The 18082-nt window shown below is 40.0% G+C and overlaps 1 protein-coding gene across 1 annotated transcript in view; it reads left to right on the top strand.

Annotated features, from left to right (window-relative positions):
- The window catches only part of PCSK5 (proprotein convertase subtilisin/kexin type 5), a gene marked incomplete at its 3' end in the record, with an annotated part of 193093 nt that overhangs the window by 11778 nt on the left and 163233 nt on the right, over window positions 1-18082 (top strand). The window contains exon 3 of the mRNA XM_009999796.1: window positions 15517-15630. Coding sequence (XP_009998098.1) covers window positions 15517-15630 — 114 coding nt within the window. The remainder of the gene's footprint in view (window positions 1-15516; window positions 15631-18082) is intronic.

Genomic DNA, 18082 nt, shown 5'->3' with positions numbered 1-18082 from the left:
AGAAGGCTTTCCATGTCTTTTGACTTTCACACTTCCTGGCAAATGGTGGAAATACAGTCAGGTGGTTTTAAGCTGTTGTCTCACGATAATATATGTGTTGTTAATCCACCAGAGTCAAGTTTTGTCTTTCAGATTCTCCTATCAGCAGGTAAAGGAGTTGGATGGATGATTAGAGATAATAATGACGGTACTAATCTAAAAGGTTATAGGAGCCATTATATTTTTGGAAGCTCCTGAAATTTAATCCCTGAAAAGAGCAGACATATTCTGTTATACATCCCAGATTATCTAAAACAAAGCTTATGTTTGTACACTTCAGAAGATACATGTTTACACATTTTAAGATGTGTAATTGTCTTGGTCAGAAGTGAAAAGGTTTTATTGGTATAGAGAGTATTCATAGCCAGTAATCATATAAAGAATCACATTTTCTTTTAGGCCATTTTAAAGCCCTTTTATCTCAACAGAAGACAAAGTAGAAATAGCTCATAAAGATTGCTATCAAATGACATACACAGAGATAACAGAAGTTTTGGCAAGACTGTAGAGACCGCATTGCGACCTCATATAAGTGGACTGATTTGAGACCAGAAAACCTTTAGTATATGCAACTGGAAAGTCTATCCCATAAATTATAGCCATGAAAATAGTGCTTTTTATTTTCTTTTTCTCAATTTATTATATGAAGATTGTTGTGAATTATGAGCACAAAGAAATTAATCCATAACTAAGTAACTGTTCTTGGCACATGTCTAATGTCATAATTTGCACAGGGACCATCTGGGAGTTGCAAAACTTGAGATGTTTCTCTTCTTTGACCCAGGGGTTTAAAATAAATAAAAGCAGTAATGAGCAGGTTCATTAATCAAGCATCACTCCAGCTTTTATGTGGTCTGACTTGCAGAAATCAAGAGATACCTTCTCACTGGAAGCACTGTCAGCAGTTTGTGAGGTGTGGGAATAGTACTTCAGTTGAAAAAACATTTGCTTTTCTTCAGCCTACTGAATTTAGGAAAAGAAATTTCTGTCCTTTTTCATTTGCCTGAGGGTTGGTCTGCATTGTTTCTTGAGGCTGGCTGTATGTGTCTCACAGATAGATTTTTTCAGATGGTGATGATGGTGATACTTAAGGGTTGAAGCAATCAATATTTTGTAGGCATCTGTTACCAACCCCCAAATCAAGATGATGTGACCAACGAAGCAATACTCAGATCACTCAGGCAGGCTTTCGGTCAACAAAACCTGGTCCTTATGGGAGACTTTAACTACCCAGACATTTGCTGGAAGAACAATGCTGCAGCTCGCCTGACATCCATCAAGCTCCTGGAACATGTAGAACACTGCTTCCTCACACAAATGTTGGATGTGCCACCCAAGAATGGGACACAGCTGGACTTACTACTCACTAGTCAAGAAAACCAGCTCTGTAATATCTTGGTTAGTGACAGATTTGGCTGCAATGACCACAGTATTGTGGAGTTTGGGGTGCTGCTGAGCACAATGAAGGTTAATTCCAGGACAAGGGATTTAGATTTTAGAAGAGCAAACTTCAGCTCACTCAGGGCTCAGTTGGAAGGGATCCCATGGGAAGCTTCCACGAAGGGCAAGGAAGCTAATGAGTGCTGGGAGTTTTTCAAGAACACTGTCCTAGAGTAAGCAACACCAGTTCTGACTCTGAAGGCAAGAGAAGTAGGTGGAGCAATAGACTCCCTTGGATTAATTGTGAGCTTCTGGGTCTGCTCAGAACCAAAAGGGAAATGTACCAGAGGTGGAAAAGTGGAACATTAGTGGTTGAAAAATACAAAGGCATTGCCAGGGCATGCAGAGATGCAGTTAGGAAAGCAAGAACTTGGCTTGAGCTGACACTGGCCAATTATGTAAAAAACTTCAGGAAGGGGTTCTTCAGATATATTAACCACAAGTAGAAACATAGGAATAATATTGGCCTACTATTAAACAGAGAGGTGAACTAGTCACCAACAATGCTGAAAAGTCCTTAAGACCTTCTTCACCTCTGTATTTACCAGTGTTGTTGGGTCCCAGGACATAGGAACAAAAGTACAGGTTGACACAGACACTGACCCGCTGTCAGTGAAGAAAGAGCTGGTGTGTCAGCTATTACAGGAGCTTGACAAATTGATGAGTCCAGATAACATTCTGCCATCTACCCTAGGGTGCTGAGAGAGCTGCTGATGTCATTGCAAAGCCACTGTCCATAATCTTTGAGAAGCTGTGGAGACTAGGAGATGTTCCTGAAGACTCTAGGAAGGCTCCTGTTACAGACATCTATAAAAAGGGTTCAAAGGAGGACTCAGGTAATTACAGACCCATTAGTCTCACTTCAGTCCCTGGAAAGGTCATGGAGCAAATCCTCTTGGAGACTGTCACAAGTCAATTGAAGCATGTGATTGGGAAAAGCCAACATGGATTTACCAGGGACAAACCGTGCTTGACAAACCTGATCACCTTCTACAACAAAGTGACCCACTGGGTTGATGCAGGGTGAGAGGTGGACATCGTCTACCGGGACTTCTCCAAGGCTTTTGATACGGTTCCCCCACAGCCTCCTCCTGGAGAAACTGACTTGTTACAGCCTTCACAAGTGGTTTGTGCAGTGGGTGGGGAACTGGCTGATGCACCATACCCAGAGGGTGATAGTAAATAGTTCCTTCTCAGACTGGCAACCATTCACAAGTGGTGTCCCCCCCGGATTGATATTGGGCCCAATGCTGTTTAACATCTTTGTAGGTGACCTGGATGTTGGGATCAAGAACACCCTGATGAAGTTTGCTGATGACACCAAGATCAGTGGAGAGGCTGACACTCTGGAAGGCAGACCCACCCTCAGGATGACAGGGACAGACTGGAGGAGTGGGCTAACTGAAACCTTATGAAGGTCAATGGTGAGAAGTGTAAGGTCTTGCACCTGGGAACACGTAACCCAAGAGTGCAGTTCAGACTGGGATCCACCTGGTTGGAGAACAGCCTTGTGGAAAGGGACCTGGGGGTCTTGGTGTATAACAGGCTCAACATGAGTGACCAGTGTGCTGCAGGGGCAAAGAAGGCCACCAGGATGCTGGGCTGAATCAATAAGGGCATCACCAGCAGAGATCAAGAAGTCATCATCCTGCTCTACTCAGCACTTGTGAGACCACACCTGGAGTATTGCAATCAGTTCTGGTCCTCACTCTACAGAGAGATGGAGACAGGCTGGAGAGGGGCCACAAGGATGATAAGAAGACTAGAGAACCTGCCATATGAGAAGAGGCTGAGAAAACTGGGTTTGTTAAGCCTTGAGAAAAGAAGACTTCGGGGAACCTTATTGCCATGTTCTAGTAATTAAAGGGTGGCTACCAAGAAAGTGGAGACTCCCTATTTACAAGGAGTTACAAAGAAAAGACAAGGGGTAACGGGCACAAATTGCTCCTGGTGAGATTCCAGTTGCACACAAGAAGTAAATTTTTCACCATGAGAACAGTCAAATATTGGAATAGTCTCTCAAGGGAAGTGGTAGATTCCCCCACATTGGACAGTTTTAAGTCTCAGCTTGACAGGATGCTGAGCCATCTCATATCAACTGTAGTAGTACCTAGAAAGGTTGGACCAGATGATTCTTGAGGTCCCTTCCAACCTGGCGTTCTGTGATTTTATGATTCTGTGATTTTAGTAGTAGCAAACTTCACTGACAACAGCAGGACTGGTGTTCAGAACAGAAAGAGTTGTGCTGGAGCTTGGGTCACAGGCTGAGGAAAAAAGAGAGTAAGCCTGCAATGACTTAAAAGGTTACACTTTTCTCTGTTTGTTTTTTTCTTTCACTGCACCTTATGCCAGAGGAGACAATGCAACTGATTCACCTCGCTTGATTTGAAGTCATAGATCAGAGCCAAACATGCTGACCATGAAATAAATAGGAGTATTTATCAAGTTGTTTTACAAAGGCATATGAAATACCAAAGAACTAGTGAGATGAGGTGGTGTAAAATATGCTACTGATACTCGCATGAAGCGCAAAACCCAAGTATTTTGAATATTTCAAAACTAAAACTGAAGCTTGATATAAGCACTTTTAGCTTAATTCTGAATTTTAAAGACTTACTTCTAAGCATATGATATAAATGGGGTAGGTTTGGAAAAAAATATTTGATCCTTTGTTAATGATTAGGGATATACTAAATGGTAGTCATACAGACACAACCAAAAAACAAGCAGGATCAACTTTTCTTGTGGTTTAAAAGTACTATGATCAGAAAACGGCTTTATTTTATTTTTAATATATGGTTTGTGACCTAAGTTTTTCCATGGTGAATTTATGTAAAACATTTCCTTTTTGGCAAAGCATCATTAAGCTAAAGTGCTGGAAATGCACTGAGTAGTAGTTGATAGTTTCTTCCTTTGTAGAGAGCAACATTGTGTGAGGACAATTTCAAGGGGTTTTTGGTCAGTGAGGAGACTACTCAGGAGAAGTATTTCCTTTGGCAAAACCACTATACCACTGTGAGATATTATATATCCTTTAATTACAGAATGCTTTTACTGTCTCCCTAATTCTCAGTGGATTTGCTGAACTGCTGTTCTATGGCAATAGAAGCCATGGCAAACCTTTGACTAAATCAACACCTTTGGAGTTACACTGGTATTTTTAACATTTCAATTTGACCCCATGAGAGTGATTTGTCTTCCTAAGAAGTATTTTAGTAAATGATTTAAGGCCATCTTAAATTAGCACATGCACATGTCTGAAGAACTGAAATGATAGGTGAAAAGGTTTGTTGGACTAGCCTAAGGAAAGAAAAAAAATCCATCAGAAATTTCTGCAGGGTTTTTTTTAATGTATATAATTTTTACTACAGTAACATAAACATAAACCCCAAGTTATTTCAAGTGCCAGCTGTTAGACTCCAAAGCTAATTAAGTTTAGGGAGCTTAAAGTTTTATCCCCTAGTGGGCACAGGATTTCACATCAGCCTTTGAGTTTATTAAGAAGATGCAATTTTAGGCCTAAGTTAGATGGAGTTATGACATACCAGTCTGAGTTCAGAGTTATATTAATAATGACCCTCATAGTTTATTGAAAATCTAGATAATTGTATTGTCCCAAGACTAGATATACTAAAATAGTATGTAATGGTGTAAGCAGAGCTTCATGCACTGTACCAAGCAGATGTATCAACTAGATGTCTTTTTTTTAAGTTCTAGATGTCTTTTTTTTAAGTTGTGTTGCTCTTGAGGTGTGATGAGGCGAGGTGTGTTACCTGTGGCTATAAATTATGAAATACCTTGTATAAACATAAGAGCTGCTTTTAAGGTGATGTCGTAAAGATTTTTCCTCACTTTTCCATACCCGAGTTATTTTAGAAACTGAACCAGATCATCTGAGCTGGTTAGAGCACTTCAGATCTGAGGAAGGGAAAAAAAGCCCAGTTTCTTGAGACATGATTTGCCTATGCCAGCTGGGGCTCATGCTGCTGGAACCCATTAGGCAGGATCCCAGGCTCTCTGGAACTTGTTCTCAGCATTGCTACAGATCTGCTGTGTGATTTTAATCTTACAATTTTGAAACACCCTGTGGTCTCCTGTGGTACAGGGGGAGGTTGGGCAGAGTCTGTGGCCACATTCACTCTGTAGTTGCTACAGACACACCTATGAATAGAAAACCTGCTGAGGCTTCTCCAAGGAGAGAAAATGGGGGTCTCCTTGTTTTATATTGTTCCTTTTCCTGTGAGACATGAGTCCTTCCCAGCAGCAGACACACTGAGCTTCTCCTGCATTTCAGTGTGATGCTTGTCCTTCCCAGCAGCAATGGCTGCTAATAAACTGCCTTGGGACAGAGATTGTGCATCTTCACCACGAGCCAAGCTGTGCCCTTTTCTCCTCTACAAGAAAAAAGTTATTCCTCTACAATATCGCTCCTAAAGCAGGAAGAAGACTGCTGCTACACAAAGTTGTAGGCTTATACATATTGATATTTCTGAAGAACTCTGAGCTCTGGTGGTGGGAAGGATGCAGAGGAAAGGCAAAAGGTGTCTCTGGTATGTTAAAATTTATAGCTGTGGATCATTGTACCTCATGGATAGGAATTATGTCTGTAGTGATATAATGGCTTACTTGTATGTACCAAAGTAGGTAGAAACAGCTTCATTCGTGTCAGGACTCACTGGCTTTTCTGTGGCTATGAAGCAGGAAAATATGCATTGAATTTCAGGTTTGTTTCATGGGTTAAACTGTGGCAGCTTGCCCTGCTGTTGTTCAAGATGTATTTCTTTGAGCTTAACTGGTAATTTCAAGCATTCGCTTCTGCTTTCTTTCCTTCTCTGCTTTTCATTTCTCTCCCCAGCGTGTCCAACATCTGTTTCATTTTTTATCTTGCCTTTTTTCAGAATATGTGGCATAATTATGACAACTGCTTTGATTGTGGATTGTCATTCACTCTTGCTGAAGAAGCCCTTCATCAGTCAGCAATAATGCTTCCCATAGCACTGCTGGATTCATTGACTTTTTGTCCAGCTTTAGACTCCTGCAGTTTGTGAAATGATAATCTTCTACACTCTTGACCTATGTCAACTGTCTTAATCTAATTTTATGGTGCAAACTAGCTGCTGCTACTGCAAGTCAGATAATACTTTTAGGTTAGGAAAATAGCTTGATGCTAAATAAGAATTTTAAAATCTCATGAAATTATAAATATGAATAGTCCAGCTTTGGGGATCTCAATTTTGTGACTTTTCACATGGGCAGCAGGAGGTATGCCAACAGTCTTAGTTACCTCTCCTGCATTCCTGAGTAATGGCTTGAGTCTCAGTTGTTCAGTAACCAAGATATAGTCCTTGGAAACTGGTATTTACTCCTATGCACTATAATCCTAAACTTACTGACTTTTTGTTTTCATTACAATGTGAAATGCAAAAAGAGAGTGTTGTGAAATTATATGATGAAGTAGAGCTTCTGTCACAGAAAATTTCATGATAGGACAACTAAGGTACATACTGGGTTTGTTAGAATTATAGAATCATTGATTGGTTTGGATTGGAAGGAAACTCAAAAGATCATGTAGTTCCAACCCGCCAGCCATGGGCAGGGACACCTTCCACTACACCGTGTTGTTCTAAGTCCAATCCAACCTGGGCTTGAACTCTTCCGGGGATGGGGGCATCCACAACTACTCTGGGAAACCTGTGCCAGTGACTCAGCACCCGCACAGTAAAGAATTTCTTCCTGATGTCAAACCTAAATCTACCTTCTTCCAGTTTAAAACTGTTACCCCTTGTCCTTTCACTACACTCCCTAATAAAGAGTGCCACCGCATCTTGCCTGTTGCCTCCTATTAAGTACTGGAAGGCTGCTAAAATGTCTCCCTGGGGCCTTCTCCAGGCTAAGTGACCCCAACTTTTTCAGTCTGTCTTCTTAGAAAAGGTGCTGCAGCCCTCTGATCATCTTCGTGGCTCTCTTCTGGACTTGCTCCAGCAGGTCTATATCCTTTTTGTGTTGGGGCTCTCAGAGCTGGACACTGTTCCAGGTAGGTCCTCATAGAAGTGTAAAAGGGGGAGAGAATCACCTCCCTTGGCCTGCTGGCCATGCCTCTTTTGATGCAGCCCATGCAGGATGTGGTTAGCTTTCTGAGCTTTGAGTGCTCTTTCTGGCTCCTGTCGAGCTTTAAATCTATCAGTACCCCTAACTCCTTCTCCAAAGAGCCGCCCTCCATCCACTCATCACCCAGCCTGTAATACACGTTTGGGATTGCCCTGACCCAGGTACAGGACATTATACTTGGCCTTACTGAGCTTCATGCAGTTTGCAGAGGCCCCACATCTCAAGCCAGTCCAAGGTCCCTTTGAATGGCATCCCTTCTCTCTAGAGCAGGAATTTAAGAACATAGTTTCTCCTAAGGCCTATTCTGGGCCAAGTACAGTCGTACATTCTGTGAACATGTGAAGGACAAAGTGTGCCAGGTGCAGCATGAGACTATTCGCTTGGGGAAGGAGGGTGCTTGCCCAGGTCAGTTTGTCTCTAGACAAACTCTTAAGTGAGAATCCTGCAATCCATCCTGATTACATACATATTATATTCACTGTTTGCTTGGCCATGCTTTCAGTATCCCCTGTCTGAGTTTTGTCTCTCTTTTTAATCTATGGTGTTCCTGTGGCACCTGCTTTCTTGTTATCTGAGCAGGATTTTCTAATTTCTTCTTACAAGCATCGGACAGATTGAGGTGCATGGTGGCAGTACAAGGGATTAAGCCACAACTACATTTGGGAGTGGGAGCTTCTTCACAGACTGAAGACACAAACCTTTGTGTTTAATTCTGCAACATAAAGTAGTAGCTTCTCATATGAAATGTATAACTTACTTCAGAATTAGGGTGTTTTTTTCCCCTCCATGCACGTTTTCATCAACATGGAAAGGATTACACCTTCAACTTCTGCTTTATAGTAATGGAATTTTCAGGTACTGCTCTTGATATTTTTTTAATAGATGAAAATATTTATTCAAGCAAACCATCTCATGATGTATTAGAAGAAGTGCTCTTTCATGAGAGTGTCTAGTGTGTGTATGTTAAAAATCACTGCTTTGATAAATCGGTGGATTATTTTTTTCAGCATGATATTTTTTTTCCCCTTTTTTCAAACATATTTTTTCATAGGTTATTACACTGAAGGAGGTATTACTGCAGTATGGTTACATGGAACTCCTTTCCTGAGAACTCTATTAAAGCACAAATGGTAGGAATTAATTTCGTTTCACACAGAAGTAACATTTCATTGTAATTTTTAGCACTCGGAGAATAAAAGACCAGTACACTTTAATTAGTTCAAAGTGACTTTTATGCCATAGCACTGTTTCATGCAGGTCTGTGAGGGAGATCTGCATCATGCGCAGAACAACCCTGTGAGTGCTGAAGTGAGGAGACTGGAAATAGTGATTTTTTAAAAATAGTTTGGTCTCCAATCTGGCTTGGCTTTGATTTCTAGACATTCAGGAAATGGAACTTTCGAAGCTGAAGTCAATGGGAAAATGTGCACTGTTCTCCCTCAGTAAGTGTGACTTTATGGAAATGTTAAAATGCACCTCATTGTTTGCATAGAGTCTCCTTTGGGCAAGAAATGGGAATCTGTATAATCAATTACTCCAGAGATTTTCCTTCAAGGACTTGGGATTATAAAGTGTGGATGCATGTTAAGAGAAAATATTTTCATAAAAATGAGCTATTTTCATGCAGATTCAAACAAATCCAAGATATACCAGGCATTTTGACAGTGACATGTGGATGAATACACATAAAATATCAAAGAAAGTATATATCAAGATAGTAAGGTAACTGCTGAGTCTTGACATTGCATTCATTAATATAACCCAGTGATTGTGCAATTTAACTTTAACTGGCAGGTTTTTCTGTTCACTTATTAGAGAAAAAACCCAAACTGTATGGTTCAGTGGAGTAAGCTGTTCTATTTATATAGTAAGGGTATCTTCTGTAAACCAAATTTTATGCACAGGTTCTCAGATGAGAAAATTGTCTTCCTGTGATGTTTTAAATTATATTCTAGATGGCTATATCAGTACATCTTCAGAATAAGAACAATTAGTAGGCAGATCTCACCAAAGGTGTTTGCTAAAAATCTTCCAAACAAAGCTACAATCAAGACTGTGATCAGGCGTGTTGTGATGTTTAGATTACTCTGTCTAGCATACTGCACTGTCTCCCTCACAGCAGTGCATAGTCTCTGACTGGGAATGGTAATTTTGACTTCCTCATTTCACTGGTGTCAGTATCTCTAGGTGCTCAAAGTGAGTCCTAACGTTTAACACCAGGCTTGTCTAGTTTGGAGAAAAGGAGGCTGAGTGGTGACCTCATTGCTCTCTGCAGTTTCCTGAGAAGGGGAAGTGGAGAGGGAGGTGCTACAATCTTCTCACTGGGATCCAGTGAGAAGATGCATGGGAATGGCTCAAAGCTGCTTCTTGGGAGGACATTAGGACATGCACCTGCACGTTAGGAAGCATTTCTTCACAAGAGGGTGGTCAAACACCAGAACAGGCTTCCTAGGTAGTTGGTCAATGCTCCAAGCCTCTCAGTGTTTAAGAAACATTTGAACAATGCCCTTAATAACATGCTTTTTAAAAATACTATTTTAAATTTTTTTTTTATGTAGAATCATAGAATCATAGGGGTAGGAAGGGACCTCTGAAGATCATCAAGTCCAACCCCTCTGCTGCAGCAGGAACACCTAGGGCCTATCACACAGGAACACATCTATACGGGTCTTGAAAGCCTGCAAAGAAGGAGACTCCACAACCTCTGGACAGTCTGTTCCAGTGCTCTGTCACCCTCACAGTGAAGAATTTTTACTTTTGGTCACCCCTAAAGTGCTCAGGCAGTTGGACTAGATTATTTTTGTAGGCCACTTCCAATGAAAATCTATTTTTTATTTAATTCAATTTGATTCTATTCTATCCTGTTATATTCTATTCTATTCTGTTCCATTCCATTCTGTTCCAATTCACTCCCCTCCACTCCCCTCAATTCCATTCTATCATTACAGACCTACCAGCACTATCTTCCCATATGCATACTTAGACAAACATGTCATTTTACAAAATAACAGAATCATTCAGGTTGGAAAAGTCCTTTAAGATCATGAAGTCCAACCACAACCTAACTCGACCAACCATTAACCAAACGCTACCAGTTCCAATGCTTAAACTATGTTCCCAAGCCCCACATCTATACATTTCTTAAACACCTCCAGGGACAGAGACTCAGCTGCCTCCCTGAGCAAACTATTCCAGAGTTTAATTACCCTATCAGTGCAGAATTATTTTCTAATACTTAATCTAAACCTTCCCTGGCACAACTTGAGCCCATTTCCTCTTGTCCTATCACTTATTACTTGGGAAAAGAGACCAAGCCCAACCTTATTACAACCTCCTTTCAGTTAGTTGTAGAGAGCAATGAGGTCTCCCCTCAGCATCCTTTTCTCCAGACTTAACAACCCCAGTTCCTTCAAACAGTCTCATGCTCCAGACTCTTCAAGAACTTCATTGCTCTTTTCTGGACTTCATGCAGCACCTCAATGTCTTTCTTGTAGTGGGGTCCCAGAACTGAACACCCTTCTGTATTTGTATAAAATTAAATGGGTATTTACTTACAGTAATTTAATGCATACATACAATTGTCATTAATTCTTATGGGAAGACAAGAAGTTAGGATTCTATTTCTGGCTTTGGGTCTTATCATGGAAGCTGTACAGCCCTTCTGCAAAAATTAGTCTTTTATACATTATCACTAATTTTTCTCAGAGCTGAGGAAGTAGGAATTACGGACAACATGCAGTATGCAACACAGATAGGCCCTGCAACAGATATAAAATCTAAGGTCCAGTCACTTGCTTTTTTTGTTAGAAGGCAGGAGATAAGTAAAAATATTTATCCACACCTCACTAAAATCTAACCACCTACTATATCATAGGCTTGCAGGTTAGATTAATTCCTACAAGCTTTCATACAGATATATGCATGTACATAAATATCAACATACATACAAAATTTTTCATGTGACAAATTGTTGTTCCAACAAATTGGAATGGTGGAGTAACACAGTGTTTATGATTGCACATACTAAATAATTGTCTGTTATGTGTTCTCCGTAATGTTGTCTGGAATAAAAGAAACGGAGAAAAGTCATTAATTGGGCATTTTTTGAGATATCACTGTGTGCATGTATCAGTCTCCACAAGTAGTATGTCTTTATATTTCCATATTTTTATGGTCTGCAGCGGTTTGCAGCTGAATAGGCAGTAAATAAATGGGTAGTGGCTAGCAGCTTGATGTGCAGATGGAGATAGGTGACAAGTGGTGTCCCACAGGAGTCTGTTCTGGGACCAGTGCTGTTTAATATCTTCATCAGTGACACAGTGGGTTCAGAGAATTTGCAGTTACACAAATCTGAGTAGTGCGGTGGACACACCTGAGGGACCTGGACAAGCTCGAGAAGTGGGACCATGTGAATTTCATGGGGTTCAACAAGACCAAGTGCAAGGTCCTCCACCTGGATTGGAGCAAACCTCAGTATCAATATAGGCAGGCGATCAAAGGGATTGAGCCCTGTGTAGAAGGGCTTGGGGTGTTGGTTGATGAAAAGCTGGACATGAGCTGGCAAAGTGCACTTTTAGCCCAGAAAGCCAACTGTATCCTTGGCTGCATCAAAGGAAGCATGGCCAGCAGATCAAGGGAAGTGATTCTGCACCTCTGCTCTGCTCTGCTGAGACCTCACCCAGAGCAGTGTCCAGCTTTGAGTCCTCAGCACAGGAAAGCCTTGGACCCATTGCTCCAGGTGCAAAGGAGAGTCACAAAAATTATTAGATGGCTTGTGCGTCTCTCCCATGAAGCAAGGCTGAGAGAGTTGGGGTTGTTCAGCCTGTAGAAAAGAAGGCTCCAGAAAGACCTTTGTGTGGCATTTAAAGATGTGAAGGGGGCTTATAAGAAAAGTGGGGACAGACTTTTTAGCAGGGCCTTTGGAGATTGGACAAGGGCTAGTGGTTTTAAATGGAAGGAAGGGAGATTCAGACTAGATATTAGGAAGAAATTTCTTACAGTGAGAGCGGTGAAATACTGGAACAGGGTGCCCAGAGAAGAGGTAGAAGCCCCATTCCTGCAAACATTCAAGGTTAGGTTGGACAGGGCTCTGAGCAACCTGACTAGTTGAACATGCTCACTGCAGGGGAGTTGGACTAGATGACCTTTAAAGGTCCCTTCCATCCCAAACCATTCTGTGATTTTAGTAGAGAGTTTTGCAAATTGTCTTGTCAGGAAAAGTCCTTTCATTTAAATGGTTTTAGGTTGTTGAAGTTCTCCTTAAATTTTTGTGTTGCACAGGTCCTGGAATAATTCACAATCCTCTGGCTCCATTTACAGAAGGAAAGTGTCTTTCAGAAAATTTTCACAGTTTCTAATGGTAGCTCTTATAGAAGCATTGGTACACTGGAGTCCCTTCTGCCAAGTTAGATGCCCTGTGTCTCTGATTAACAACTCCTCTAGGCCGTAGTAGGGTTGGTGATTACCTTCTTCCGTTAATGTTCATGCATCTAAATCAGAGGTAGAACTGGCAGAAAGATTTATCCTCTTCTGCTGAGTCTATCTCATTGTTTTTTTCTTTGTGGACACTTTCACAGCACTTGTTAGATCCTCGGGTTGTGTTGGTGGCAGGCAATTGTAACTCCTCCCTGCAGACTCAAGATATGAATGATTTTTCTTAATAAGTGACCATACAGGCATGGTGTGCCCTGTGTATTCTGGGACTGTGAAATGTTGAATTCTTATCTACTTAAATAACTTTCTCAACACAGCAACATACTCATGTGATTAATTCCTTCTGGTAAGATTGATTGAATATGACAGTGGATGCTCTTGTGGCATGAAAGCCTGAGACTCTTCACTCAGCTGAAAATGTTCCTAACACCAAGACCCAAATCTTACAATAAGGCTTGGAAGGATAATCTGTATAAGGTGTTGTGAGGTCTGGGCTACATGCAAGGAAAGAAACTTTGAAAACAAGTGAGCTTCTATTATGAAAGTCTGGAAACTTAAGCCTGTATTAGCAGCAAGTGGAAAGGAAGTAGGTTTCATTATAAGTCATTTATAAATCAGCCTTTTTCATAGAGGAGGGATCTATTTAAGAGGGTTGTTGATCCCACTCAAAAGCAGCCGTAGGAGTGCTTAGCCAAGTCTTCTGGTTTTCCTTTCTTTGGTCTTTGCCCAGATACACTCTGTGCACCTTACTGGCCTTCAGACCTTGACAGATCAAAAGGCATCTAAGTCTCATTAGCTGTCTGCACCTGATGAAAGGAACTCTGAATGCTGTACGATCTGAAGGGGACAGTCAGCTCCTGGCTTCTTGAGAGCATCCACCAAAATTGATTTCATCCTGAGCTAAAAGGGGAACACAGAAACCATGAGAGAAAGGCACACTATCAGATTTCTCAATTCTCTTATAAGCAGAATCAGGTATATGGTTGTCCCTAGAAAATTTAACAGAAAAATGGATTTCAATGTGAACACTACCTGATAGTCTGTATTCTTAAACTGCGTGTTTTCTCTTTTAGAAGAATAGTCTTGACCCTGAAGTTAATTCTCGGAAAGGTGAAAAATACATTTTTTCTTTATAAAGGAGACCAGGAAGCCTTGCTGACCTCTGTAAGGAAAGTCCTAGAAATCCTCTGATGCTGAATTCAGGGATGTCTTCCTGTATTTTAATCCAACCAAGAAGTAGAGCCCAGAGTGTTATGGTAAAGGTTGTAGAGGTAGGCGTGGTATGGATCTGAAGCAAAATTTCTGTTCATGTCAATGGATCTTTGTCTGTTGAAGGATTTGAAGCTGAGTTATGGATGAACAGTGTAGAGATTAGTCTGCTAAGGTAAAACATTCATACCATCTCTGACAAGTGACAAAGAAATATGTGAGCTGAAAGTAAAATTCTTGTATATATTTGTAACTTTGTGTGCATACACAGATATTCATAAACAGCATCAAAAAAAAAAAAAAAAAAGAAGGTGCAGAGTTCACTACTAGTAGGAAATGGATGTCTTGCTTGGAGAGAGGTGAATTGAATTTTTCTAGTTATATTCCATGAAGCACTTCAGCAGATATATGAGCTGTCAGGAAGCTAGATGTATATAAATATAGCTTGAGTTTGTGGATAGTTTGTATTATTTACATTTATAGAAACTAGTTCCCATTTAGGATAGCTAATGCAGAAATAATGGCACAGTCCTGTCTGCTGTAAGGTTGATGTAACTTGGTGTTGCCCTTTCTGGTTGTGTTATGAATCTTTGAAGAGGTGTCAGACAGGCAAGAATATAAATCACAATTGGATATTATCCTGTATTTTCCTGTTTCAAGCTTCTTTTTTGTTGTTGTAATTTGAATTGTTGCTCAGTATCCAGCTGGCAGAATTTAGTGTAAAACAAAAGTTGCAGAATCACTTTGCTAAAAATAAATTTTAATTATGTTTTTCCATCTAAGTGGTGAAGATCATTTAGATATCGGTTACACAAAACCTGTGAATATTTTTATGAATGTTTTTGTTTCCAGGAACAGGCTTAAATAAAAATAAAAAAGAAATTAAAAAAACCCCAAACAAACAAACTCACCCTGTCATAAATGTAATTTCTCATTGTAATATTATTTTAAATTTTGTAAAAGTAGCTGGTTTTATAAATTTGAAAGAAACACTAATCTAATAATGAAAAATAATAAAATAGTAGCATTCAAAAAAGGTTAGCCAATTAAGTCCTTCTAGCAGGGGAATTAAGTAGTTGTTCATGGAGATTTGTAACACTAACTGAATTGGACATATTTCTTAGTGAACAGTATGCCAAGGTGAGCTGTGTGTTCTCACTGCCAAAATGAACTCTTTAACATGAAATACATCTTGGATTATGGTAATGGGAAATTTCCCGAGATTTCACACATTTCTTGATAATCTCCACAGAACCCTAACACTTTCCATGTTTTCCTGGTTGGCAGGTGGAGTGGATACAACAGCAGGTGGTTAAAAGAAGGATAAAGAGGGATTATAAACCTGGTGGTACCCAGTCCACTTATTTCAATGATCCCAAGTGGCCAAGCATGTGGTACATGGTAAGTACATACAGGGGCATGGGCTCTATTGCATGTTAGCATTTAGTTGTCTGCTGAGATAATTTGAAAAGGGGTGGAATCGTATGTTTAGAAAAAGCAAATTTGGAGGTTTTTTATGAAACTACTTAAGATCTGTAAACTCCTTACAAGTCTTATAAAGAAGTCCCAGAGAACCCTGCAATGGGAAGCATTTATTAATGCATTCATTCACTAATGTTTCCCATTGCAAGATGTCTTGGGAAATACTTAATAGAGGATAAACTGAGAAGGGAAGGAACTTAGCCACAACCTGTGACAGCAGTCAAACCACTTGTTTTGTATGTCCCTATTTAACTGACTGTATTCTCAATGTGATATAAATGTCTTCTGTCCTGAAACAAGAAAAGAGACGTGAGCCCTGACCGTTCAGTGCTATAATTACACTCTTTAGTAATGAACAATTGCATTGATTATATAAATTGATTATTTGTGTCGCTTCCTGTCTGACATGAATTGCATGCTTTCTAAGCAATTTTTTAGTTGTTTCTTTTGTTTTATTTCTTCCTGGTAGTCACAGTTAAAGCCTGGAGTGAAACTTTTGTATTGATGATTTTTTTAAAAATACCTTCGTTTCACCTGGGAAGGTGCAAATCACAGAATCATATAATGCATTGGCTTGGAAGGGACCTTTAAAGGTCATCTAGTCCAAGTCTCCTGCAGTGAGAAGAGACATCTTCAACTAGGTCAGGTTGCTCAGAGCCCTGTCTATTTCTTCCTAATATCTAGTCTGAATCTCCCTTCCTTCCATTTAAAACCACTAGCCCTTGTCCAATCTCCAAAGGCCCTGCTAAAAAGTCTGTCCCCACTTTTCTTATAAGCCCCCTTCACATCTTTAAATGCCACACAAAGGTCTTTCTGGAGCCTTCTTTTCTACAGGCTGAACAACCCCAACTCTCTCAGCCTTGCTTCATGGGAGAGACGCACAAGCCATCTAATAATTTTTGTGACTCTCCTTTGCACCTGGAGCAATGGGTCCAAGGCTTTCCTGTGCTGAGGACTCAAAGCTGGACACTGCTCTGGGTGGGGTCTCACCAGAGCAGAGCAGAGCAGAGCAGAGATGCAGAATCACTTCCCTTGATCTGCTGGCCGTGCTTCCTTTGATGCAGTTGGCTTTCTGGGCTAAAAGTGCACTTTGCCAGCTCATGTCCAGCTTTTCACCCACTGATACAATGGGAAGTTGTGTTAGTAGGCAGTCAACTCCAGCTGACACATCTCCATTTTGGCTGATAAAAGACTTGCTTGCTTTCTCTACTGTCCTGTTGATGCTGTTCTAAATCCCTACATGTTGTTTTCTCACTGTGTCACCTGTGTTGCTGACATTAAGACTCTCAGAAGGTTTTATGGCTTGATAGATTGAATTGTTTCAGATAGGGAGGAGAATACGCCTTTTTGGCAGCAATATGTAAGATTGTTTTTCTCTACATAGATACTGTACTTTCAATTACTTTAAAACCATTAGTTTAGTATTTCAGGTGAATTAACAAGGTTGTCCTAACACAGCTTTAAAAATACTTCTAAGTTTTATTGATTTAATTCTTGCTTGTACTTCATTGTTGCATATATTTAAAAACAATAAGTGCCATAAGTAATTTGTAACCTTACAGTGAACAGTTTCTATTAGTATGTGCAGTGAGAAGTCCTTATCTTCATCAGTATATCATATGGGCATGTTGTCAGTCAGAAAGTCTAGTAGCTTTGCTTTTCAGTGTCCTGAATACTTGTATTTTAATTAGAGTCTAAGTAATAACTTTACTCCCAAAATTGCTCTTATTTTTATTAAAGAACTCTACTACTGACTTTTTTTCCAATAGATCCATGTTGCTCTGAGTTATTAGAGATCTGTGTCTTTCAGGCAGTAATTCTTGTTACATAACAGAAATTTATTTAATTTCTGTTTTATCCCAGTAGTGGCTTATGTAGCGAAGGGGTTTTTTAGCGGTTCATTGCTCACTTTGAAAACAGCTTTTATCCAAAATGTGGGCTTTTTTCAGTTGTTCCTGAAAGCTTATTATTTTGGGTCATGGGATCATGACAGATCCTTTTCCCAGTTTCTTGAAATGTGTATACTTGTCTGTCTCCTCTAATATGTATGTTTATTCAGTCTGCTTGTCCTATAAATGTATGCATAAGGTGACAGACAGATTCCAATAAATGGTGGTAGATTGTGATATTGTGTCCTGTCAGTTCTCATTTTAAAAAATATTATTACAGCATTTTTAATTGAAACTAGAAAATAACAGTGATTTATCTTTAGGTAGTCTGACATTATTGCTACAGACTTTCATCTCTGCAGTAGACGAAAAAGAGAGAGGCCAGATTAAAAGGGAATAATAGTAGTCAAGCAAAAGCCCACTATATATCATGTAGGGTAGATTATGTAATTTTTCCTTTGTGCTCCTATATTTCTGTACAA

The sequence above is a fragment of the Chaetura pelagica genome, unplaced genomic scaffold (genome assembly GCF_000747805.2).
Source record: "Chaetura pelagica isolate M959 unplaced genomic scaffold, ChaPel_1.0 scaffold216, whole genome shotgun sequence".
Classification (NCBI taxonomy): domain Eukaryota; kingdom Metazoa; phylum Chordata; class Aves; order Apodiformes; family Apodidae; genus Chaetura; species Chaetura pelagica.
Note: the sequence above shows the minus strand (reverse complement) of the source record. Positions and strands in the feature narration are given on the sequence as shown.